This window comes from Carex rostrata, chromosome 25 (genome assembly GCF_964058835.1).
Source record: "Carex rostrata chromosome 25, lpCarRost1.2, whole genome shotgun sequence".
Taxonomy (NCBI): Eukaryota; Viridiplantae; Streptophyta; class Magnoliopsida; order Poales; family Cyperaceae; genus Carex; species Carex rostrata.
The window spans coordinates 6762624-6773223 of NC_135942.1; the positions used below are offsets into that span (position 1 = coordinate 6762624).

Sequence of the window (10600 nt, forward strand, 5' to 3'; positions counted from 1 at the left end):
AAATCTTCATTTGAGTCTCTTCCAGACATTGGACCGATCGAGGAATTTGTGGAGTCCAATTCCAAAATGATCCCTGGCAATCTGGACAAAATCCTCTTTGTACTCCTCTACCTCTGACATGGCCATGAGGAGCTCTACTGCCAGATCAGTTAGGTCCATGTCTTCCCCTCTCTCTACCTGCATCTGACCTGGCATCTCTTTAACATCAGAGGGTAAGATATATAAGAGTCGATTTGAAAAAAAAGACCCATCATATATATGTAGATTTACATCAAATTAAAGAATGCAAGAGAAATAATCTTAATTAGTGTCTAATGCCTTAATATTAGTATTCTTATTCTATCATCATCATCATCATCTTCATCACAATCATTTTATTTTTATATACTATATATAATAGAGTTTGTCTACTATGTTTTGCTAGCATTCAAGCCTAGCTAATTAGTGATTCCGACCTCCAAAATCTATCAGATCAGCTTCAAATGACAAATCCAAACAGTTTAAACTGATCTACTTCACGAATTACGCGTTTACATACAAAATTTATAGGTTTATGAATTATTGAGAAAAATAATGGTGCTAATCCGGATTAACTGCTATTTCGAATTACTATTCTGTGTTTGGGTTAGCAACTAGGACTATTTTTTGTTTGTCTTTTATGAGTTAGCATGCTATTCTACTAACTCAACTAAAAGTTGAGTTAATTAGTGACTATTCCCAATCATTGGATTAGCAGCTATTCTCACTAACTCGGGTTTTCATCCAAATGCTTTCAAAAATGGAGGTTTTTAAGGTAATTTTAATGCATTTATTTTTTATCGTCTTTTAACAGCTTAACTTAATACTAAATTAATTCAAATATATATAATTTTGTTAAGCAAATATATGTAGATTAGTTTGAACAGTTTCAATTTGTTGTTAAAGCCTGACTCCATAAGTTTTGAAGGCCATGAATTAATACTTAAGACTAAAATGCTAGCGGAAGCATTAAATATTATTCTTTTCTTATTCTGTTATTTACACAACAATATAATAATAAAATATGATAGTATAACCCACACGGTAAGTTATTATAAATAGTTCTATGCTTGAGTCAATTTTATATTTCATAAAGAAGATTAAGTTTCAGGACTTTTCATCTCTGTCACATCTTTAACTTTCTTATCCGAGTGTTTATTTTTTGCATGCTCAAGAGAGAACATGTATGTTTGGTTTTTTTTGTATGAATTTTCATACAATTAACCATCTTGCCCTTGTATTATATAAATTTTAGAATTTAAAAAATATTTATTTATATTCAAAGTTTACTTATGTAAAATTTTGTCATAGAAATTATCATTATAAAATTTAATTTATTCCAAAATAAATATATATTTTTCTTTGACATAATCCTAATATATAATTTTTTTTTGTTATTTTTTAATGTGTTCTGCCCCTCCCTTTATTGAATTCACATGAAATAAATCTGCTACGAATCGTAGGAACCTGTTTTTTCAAATCCAACCACTCATTTATTTAGACATTCGTGCATGAAAATCAACTGTTTTTGGAATTTGTGCATTCTAAAATATTGATGGTTAGATTTGAAAAAGAGTTCCTACAATTCTTGTTAGAATCGTAGCAGATTTAATTCCTGAATTCACATCCCCTCAAGTTAGCTGTCTGAGTACAATTAAATTGGATGGTCCAAGATAAATTTTTTAACTTGGCACGAATCTCAAAGCACAAATAATACTGCTCTCTTTGTCATCCCGAACATGCACCGGCTGATATTAAATCTGGGCCGTTCGTTTCAATTTTGTTGAGTCAGGTACTTGGGAGGATACAGATCCGCTTTATTTGCCCCGTTGTATGACGGGCTTCCCACTAATGGGCCCCAATATTCGGAACTATTAATTAACTTGTAAAAGGAAACAGGTACCGGCCTCTAAAATCTCTGGCCCGTATAGTATCACTTGACCATAAATCATCGAGAACTTCCATTCTTAAACCCTATCCCACCCCCTCATATTCCTTTCAGCACACAAAAAAGAAAAAAAAGAAGAAAAAAAATGCAGAAGTCCCAACCTCTGGATGCACCGGTGAAAACAACAGTTGGTACAGCGAGTTCAAAATATGGGGAATTTGATATTTGTCTTTTAGAAAAATCTGTGGAATCTCTCTTCTTCGCCAGATCGTTGGCTTCACCGTACCGGGTCGCCCCAATTCGCGACTCGAGTTCCCTGTTGAAAATTTCTGCTACAGAGCTGGGACATTACTAGACTTGAAAAGAAGTGGTTCCTCACTGGATGGCCTCTCATCTTTATTAGGTTTCTCTCTCTACATTCTTTTCTCGTTACATTGTAGGGTTACATAATTATGCATTTTCTCAAAAGAAGAATAACATTAAACATTGAAATTTGTGTAATTTCAAATCTATGGGATTGGTTTCAGATGACGAATTCAAACCGTTAAAACCAATCTATTTAACGAGTGATGTGTGTACATGCATAATTTTGAAATTTTCGAATTCATTTAGTACAAAGTCAAGCGGTCAAAAGATGATGGAAAATGAATGCACTAAAATAACTTATAAAACTTCATTTCTTTTACCGCTTGGTTTTATACTAAATAAGTCAAGTGGTCAAAAGATGATGAAATTTTTTGCATGAATTCGCATCACTCGTAAAGTAGATCGGTTTCAAGTCCTCTTGGTGAGCATAGCACATGCTGGCTTTACTCTTGATATGGTAAATTGAAAATGCCTTGACAATTTTTTAATAATGCTGTTTCAAGATCCACAGTTTGGTAAGTGCACAGTGCTTCAAATTTCAAATTGTTGGGTGAACACTGGGAGTTTATCAGATCACATTGTTCTTTAATGTGCAGAATTTATGAGTATGATCAATTCCATCAAACTTTAAGTTTCAAATTTGTTTATACCCATTTTCAAGAATGTCAATGGATTTAATGCTAGTAGATTTACTGCATTGTGGTATTAACCCAAAAATTCTTGTTCTTTGGCGAAGTTGGATAATCTATAGTAACAGTCAAATTTAAGTCATGCCCAAAAAATCCAATTGAATTGGGCTGAATGTAATATAGAGTGTCATTATAGCACACTGGGCTTAACAAAATTGCAATTATATAAACGAGCTTCCGCTTGAGCTTCTAAAGTGACATAATCCTCTTCTCTAGCTATTAGCAACAATAATCTCTCCGCCGCTCCGACGACAATTTTTTCCTTTTTCTCTAGCAATTTAGAGAAATCAAGGCTACCAAGCAGGTTTGTTTTTCAAGAAATCTATGGTTGTTTTGGCCTAAATCTCAAACTATTTTTTCCTTCTTTTCTTTGGCTCTCTATAATTGGGGCTACACCATGTTCTTCTTTCCCCTTTTGATGGATAAGATTGATGATGGCTTAAAAATTGTGCATGTAAAAGGGACTAGCAGGAATTCCACTGCCAAAATCAAATAAAGAAGGTTATATATGTAGTATGAACATTCTTCCGCATGAAAATCTAGATCTAATGGGTATTTATTGTCGGATATAACCCTAATCCCTTTTTTACAATTGGTCTATATCCTTATGATAGTTGTTTAGATCCTTAAGGATGATAATGGTTGTAAGATAAAATCTTTTTTAGCCCAAACCAAGCTTTCTAGAGCTCCCACAGGATAAATGTCCGCTTTGTCAATATTTTTGTTAAATCAGAGGAAAAGGATATTTGAGTTAATTGCCATAATAAGGCTGTTAGATTTGTTCTTTAATGTGATCCTAGTATTGATCTATTAGTTGGAATTCACAAGATATTAGTTTATTTGTTAACTTTTTTTCTTTGGTAAGATGGAAGGGGCGATGTTACATTGTCTGTCTAGTATAAGATTATTATTACAATTAAATTAAGCATGATTCTTTATTTTGTTGCACAATTCATTTGCCTTTTTTTTTCTTTTTTTTTTTAAAGACATCCTATATATTTTTAATTTGTTTAAAATTGTGAGTTATTTTCTACTCATGATCATTTTATGAAGTATCATTCTTGTATATTAATAAGAACATACTCTGGCATACAGACCTTTCAAACATCATTGAGGATGCTTTGGCAGCTTTTCTCTGCCAAATAAGTTCTGTATGATATTTTTGTCACCTTATTAATTTTTTTTTTAATTCTTCAGCAGTGATGGAGGACATGCCAGTTCCACCAGGATTCACAAGGCTTACTTCCTTCACTCTGCAGATGGTTCAAAAGGACTCTCCCGCGGAAGCTCCAGTGCAGTCTGTGGAGGATGCTCGTAGAAATAGTGACAAATTGAGGAAGTCACTTCGTGATAGACCATGGGTTAATTACAACGAGACATATACTATCTCTGACTCAGAGGACGAAGAAATATCATATCAGGTTCTTCTGCTTGTTATTTTTTTCTGTATAATTAGAAAATTAGGAGTGCGTTTGGGATCATTTTTATTGTTGTAGCTTTTGTTTTTCAAAGTAGAAAATTGTTTTCTGATTGTTATTTTTTTTTTTTTTACATTTTTAAAATTTAAACCTAGTCAACACCAATACAGTACTTAACCAATACACTTCAGAACAAAAAAGCATATGATATTATATTGTGTTCTAAAGCTTGGACTAGAAAGCATCATATGAACCAATATACTTGATAGTTCATGGATGCCATATTAGTTATGATGTGATTATTTTAATTATAGATAAAGATACATTAGTATTATTTGCATAGTTCCTGATAGCCTCTATCAGAATTTCAAAAACAAATTTTTGCATACTTAGATAGCCAATTGAGCTTTACTCTGCAAATTCCATCCAAACCCTCATCTTTTTTCAAAATGAAGTCCAGTAATGACTAAGGTGGCTGTAATACGGAAAATCACCGTATCGGGCTCTACAAAACCATGTCCATTTCTTCATAAAAAATTTGAATTTCGCTTTTCATTTATATGAAATGTGACAGTACAAAATTCTTTACATAGTAATCGAATACGGTACCAGATTTGGTTGGGCACTTCTTTCTTGAAGCACTCAATACTTACTGTGCAGCAGTACAATAATACTTGATTCGCTCTAGACTTGTGTTTTTATTTGTTGTCTTTTCTTATGTAGAGATCCGGGAAGAGTCTACCTCATGGAGTTGTCAGGGGATGTGATGATTGTGAAGACTGCCAGAAGGTCCAGTATCTATGGGCAATTTTTCTCTCTTTCTTGTTCTTCTTCTATTTGTTCATGAGTGTTTATGGTTTCCTTGTATACAAATACTGAGCAGATTGTGGCAAGATGGAGACCTGATGGATCACGCAGGCCTATACTAGATGAAGCTCCTGTGTTTCACCCTACAAAAGAGGTTATTTAGCTTAATGTTTCCTTTGGCATTTACTGCGGGTTTTAGCTCACTTATTCTATTCTATATTGACATCAGGAGTTTAATGACCCTATGAAGTACATAGAGAGCATACAGGCCGCTGCAAAGCCATATGGCATATGCCGCATTGTACCACCATCCTCCTGGAAGCCCCCTCCTCTCCTACAAGAGAAGAAACAGTGGGAAGGGCGTAAATTTAGCACTCGAGTTCAGCAAATTGACAGGCTTCAAAACCGTGAAACTGGGGATGCCTTGGTGCGAAAGAAAAGGAGAAAGACGGATACTACAGTTCTAAACCAGGTTGGTGAACGCTTTGGGTTCCAGTCTGGCCCAGACTTCACTCTGCAGTCGTTTAAAAGATATGCAGATTTGTTCCAAGAAGAGTACTTTAGGTCAGAGGCTGACAGGCTGGAGTCTATTCCCTCTGTCGATGAAATTGAAGGCGAATTTTGGCGAATAGTTGAGAAGCCAACTGAAACGATTGAGGTAACTGTTTAAGAAAAAACAGAATATAACGAGATTAAAAATATGATAAAATTGGCTATCACTTAGATAGATAGTCCCTTCTTTTGAGCCTTGCCTCTTGGTCAATGTTTTTGCAGGTTTTGTACGGGGCTGACCTGGACACGGCTTCATTTGGAAGTGGTTTTCCCAAGGCTGGAAATTCACAGTATGTCCAGTCTGGATGGAATTTGAACAACATTCCAAATATTCCTCGTTCTATGCTATGCTTTGAGAGCAGCGACATATCTGGGGTGAAGATTCCCTGGCTGTATGTTGGAATGTGCCTCTCTTCTTTTTGCTGGGTATTCCACCTTAACCACCCATTTTTAATTTAGCTTCTATATGTATTGTTAACAATGTGTACCTGTTTTTATCAATTTGTTTGTTTTGTTTGTTTCATCTTTTTGATATTTCTTTACTTATTAGCATGTTGAAGACCACCATCTATACTCCCTGAATTGCATGCACATGGGAGCTCCAAAAGTGTGGTATGGTGTGCCGGAAAAGGATGCCCAGATGTTTGAGCATGTCCTGAGGAAGCACCTCCCACATTTATTTGAAGAACAGCCAGACTTGCTCCATAACCTGGTTAGTGGATAATTACTATTGTTGGTGTTATTTATTTTTTGAATTTGTACTCTCATCAGCTCTAAAGTTGGCTGAACTAATTTTGTGGAAGAGTTATTGTTGTTTGTTTCTACTATGTCCCATGTTCTACTATTGTTCGATACAATGATGTCGCTCTTTGTCAGGTTACTCAATTTTCGCCGTCTGTGTTGAAACAAGAGGGGATCTCAGTCTTTCGATGTGTTCAGAATGAAGGTGAATTTGTTCTGACCTTTCCTGGGGCATATCATTCGGGCTTCAATTGCGGGTTCAACTGTGCAGAGGCCGTGAACTTGGCTCCTGTAGACTGGTTTCCTCATGGCCAGAATGCAGTAAAGCAATACCGCAAGGAGAGACGCATGACAACCATCTCCCACGACAAACTATTGATTGGTGCTGCCAATGAGGCCGTAAGAGCCCTCTGGAATATCTTTTTGCTGAATAAATTTACTCCTGGTGACTTGGAGTGGAAATGCCTTTCTGGAGATGGCAGCATCCTTACAAAAACTTTCCAGGTAGGTCCATTAGACTTTGTTCAGCCATCTTATATTGCATCAATAGGGTTTTGAGAAGATGTTTGATTTTAATTGCTTATTATAACTAGGAGCGTAAGGAGGCAGAAAAGCACGAGAGGGAGCACCTCTGCTCACCCTCTCAGTGTCGAAAGATGGATGCTGGATTTGATGCTGCTGTGAGGGAATGTGTCTTTTGCCACTATGACTTGTATCTCTCTGCTGTTAGTTGTTCCTCATGCCCTGATAAGTATGCTTGTTTGATGCATGCAAAGGAGTTGTGTTTGTGCAACTGGAGGAACAAACACTTTCTGTTCCGGTACAATGATGATGAATTGGATATTCTTCTTGATGCTTTAAGGCCTAAGTTAAGTTCGATCCATAGATGGGGATTGAATCATCTTGGGCTTAGGCTTAGTTCATGCCAATATTCTAGAGTTCAAAAAGAGGCGGAAACTCCTGTCAATAGACCTAATACCACCAGTGAAGAGATGAGGGATGCAGCTTCGACTGGTACCAGCACACAACAGCAACATAGACAAAATTCTGGTCGAATATCAGGTGGTGGTGAGAATATTGGGACCTCAAAAACTGAAGCAGTTCCAACCAGAAAAGATATGGGACTGCAAGAGGGACCAGGCCCATCAGCAATGGCCCAAGATTTTGATGATAATGTGGCAATTCCTGTCAATAGACCCACCACTGCCATTGAAGAGATGAGGGATGTAGCGGAGAGTAGCATGGCCCAAGGAATTGCAGCAGCTCCAACCAGAAACAATGTTGTTCTGCAGGAGGGACCAAGCTCATCAGCAAGGGACCGAAATTCTAATGGTATTCCAGCACAACCACACAACCTTCCTCGTTTTGTCAAAATTGGAAAGGAGAGGATGGTCGAGGTTGTAGAGTATGGTACTATCATGCCCCATGAACTCTGGTCAACCAAAAAGGCAATATTTCCTAAAGGTAGTTGGCTTCTTTAATAATATGTTATTATATTATTTTGAGATTAGGGCACAGCTTATAATATTACCTCATTGTGAAACTTTCAATAACCACTAAACAATGAAGAGTTGTAATAAGCAGTGAACCATTTACTGATCTATAGAAGTGCTTGAGTAGTGAGAAGAATCCAAAATGATTGGTTGGATTGGATATTAGACAAAAGCAAGAGGAAATTAAAGACACCTTACTAGTCAAAACAATTGAAGGGCAAATAGGTTTATGAATTACCATTTGGCAATACAGACAATTTCCGATGAAACCCATAAACCAAATATGTTTCTTGTAGTTGCCTAATTGCAAATCACCATTTTTTAACAAAAAATCAAGATGGCACCAGTAGGGTCCATTACCACCTCATATTTCTTTATTGGACAACCAGTCACTAGCTGACAAAATTTTATGAGTTCCCTCCAATACAGAAATATTAGTACAAACCATCTTTAATGTAGCCCCAGGAACACCAAAGAATGTTTGAAAATCCATTGAGGTGACAAAACGTCACTAATACCTAGGTGGGTTTCTTATTGTACAGAAAGCCCTAGTGTACAAGGACCTGTCACTATATTAATGTTTCTAAGCAGTAATTATACTTGAAAAAATCTTTCGTATTTTATTGAAGTAAAAGGACCAATGTTTTTTAAGTCGGACCCTTTTCCGGTTTGGTTTGTTTGAAAAAATGTTTCTGCCATTGAATCAGTAAATACCGGGGTAGATCACTGGTTTTTGTATGATAGGAGGGCTCAAAGTCTATATTTGTGAAGCCCTCCTATCATTGCTCCTTAAAAAGTCTATATTAGTTGTCTAATGAAGAGAGATTACACTTGTGAGCTATGATAAAAATATTGCTCCTTAAAAAGTTATCAAGTCTTAATTATTCATAATAAAATAACTCCCCATGACCTGCTTTATTAAGCAGATATTGTGTAAAAGAATCAATCAAAGTCATAAAATTATTGAACTTTTTATGAATATCTAATTGTTTAAAAATTAATATGAAATTAAAGTTTGTGAAGTCTAGTTTCTAGTGTCTTAAATCGTCAAATCGGAATTTTCGATGAAAAAGAAATGACCCTACCAAACAATACTGTGCAGTCTGGAAAGTTAATCAGTGGGTTAATCAGATTTGGCAGCTGATTAATTGGTTTGGTGGCCAACTAATTGATTTCGGTGGCTGACTAATCATTCAGAACTGCAAAATGCCCTCCAAATACACTGTGTGACTTGTCAGTCTTGGCAGCCGTTATTTACATTACTGTGCTGAATTACAGGATTCCGAAGTCGTGTGAAATATTGGAGTGTTCTGGAAGCAAACACAAAGTGTGACTATGTCTCTGAAATTCTGGATGCAAGGCTTGTGGGCCCTCTTTTTATGGTAATCTGAATTTACCTTTTCATATTTTCCCTCATCTTTATATCAAATATTTGTACTTAATTTTTCTGTTTGAAAGTAGAGAAAAAGGCAGTTCTTTTGACAGCTGGCAATGCAGGTTTCGGTAGAAGCAAACCCCAGCGAGGTGTTTGTTCATGTCAGTCCGGAGAGATGCTGGGAGCTTGTGGTGCAAAAAGTTAATACAATCAACAAGATTGCGCACCAAGACAACGCAAAGAGGGGCAGACCTGCACCCAATTTCCCTTTGCTGAAGCCAGGATCCATTGATGGACTTGAGATGTTTGGTCTTCTTGAGTCTTCTGTTCTCCGGGTTAGGAATTTTCTATCTTCCTATCAATTCTGACTTCGCAAGTTATTCTCACAGCAACATCTTCTGTTGTTTTTCACTGTTTTTTGTTGCTATTGCAATCAGGATTTAGAGGCATTAGATACAAAGCGGGTTTCTGAGTACTGTCGCATCAAGGATCAATCGATGGGAGCGGGAACTTTAAATTCAGCAGCATCTGGACTGCGTCATCAGAGTCCCCTTGTCAGAAGAGCGGCTCCTAGTGCTCCGGCTGACAACCCTAGCCTCATGCTTCAAGAACTCTTTAAGAAGGCCAATCCAGGAGAATTACGAGCTTTGGAAAATGTGCTTAGAGATGCTACATCTAGTAGTAATTCCAGACAGGAAGCCGTCGTGCTTATCTCCGAAGAAATCAGATCCCGGCAATAGGAATAGGATTGTTTTTTTGTCCTTGTGCATTCATTAAAGTCATGTTTGTATTTGCTTTAAGAAAACTATTATGAGAATACTTTTGCTAACATGCATCGGCAGTGTGTTTGCAAAGGCTAGAGTTAAAAAAAGTTATATAATTAGTGAATGAGTTTTGACTGCTGAGCTGTTCAAATTTTGAAATTACAATTGTTGATGTTGTTCATTTTCATAAGATATGAGTTCGCATAATTTATATGAGCTTGTAAACTCATGGTCATCAAGTCGTGGCCCTTAATCATTAATCTATGATCTATCATAGTTTATTAGATTGTTTATTTTAACTATTTGATTGTGTAAAATAAAATTTAAATTTTTAGATTTTATGTAGACATCTCATGAAAATAAACAAATGTGAATTGATTTTAGCATTAAGGTTTAAATTTTAAAATGTAAATATTAAAAAAAAAAAAAGTAATGTTGTAACGTGAAACCCTCTTAAGATATTAATTAGTATAAATATTAACTGCATTT

General features: G+C 36.0%; 1 protein-coding gene across 2 annotated transcripts; it reads left to right on the forward strand.

Annotated features, from left to right (window-relative positions):
* The first annotated feature begins 2004 nt into the window (after positions 1–2004).
* LOC144543792 (lysine-specific demethylase JMJ703-like) lies at positions 2005–10274 on the forward strand. 2 transcript variants are annotated; one of them, XM_078292196.1, is made up of 12 exons: positions 2005–2309; positions 4159–4382; positions 5103–5168; positions 5263–5340; positions 5416–5844; positions 5961–6164; positions 6289–6450; positions 6615–6983; positions 7073–7943; positions 9251–9354; positions 9470–9682; positions 9785–10274. In XM_078292196.1, the coding sequence occupies exons 2-12, from the start codon at positions 4164–4166 to the stop codon at positions 10085–10087; spliced, it is 3018 nt and encodes a 1005-aa protein (XP_078148322.1). In that variant the 5' UTR covers positions 2005–2309; positions 4159–4163; the 3' UTR covers positions 10088–10274. The 2 variants fall into 2 exon arrangements, with proteins under 2 accessions (XP_078148322.1, XP_078148323.1); XM_078292197.1 differs by having other exon boundaries at positions 4162–4382.
* The last annotated feature ends 326 nt before the right edge of the window (positions 10275–10600 follow it).

Coding starts and splice junctions, on each gene's coding strand:
- LOC144543792 (XM_078292196.1), top strand. CDS start 4,164: ATGGAGGACATGCCAGTTCCACCAGGATTCACAAGGCTTACTTCCTTC. Junction 5,341..5,415: donor TGTTTCACCCTACAAAAGAG/GTTATTTAGCTT, acceptor TATTGACATCAG/GAGTTTAATGACCCTATGAA. Junction 6,984..7,072: donor TCCTTACAAAAACTTTCCAG/GTAGGTCCATTA, acceptor TATTATAACTAG/GAGCGTAAGGAGGCAGAAAA.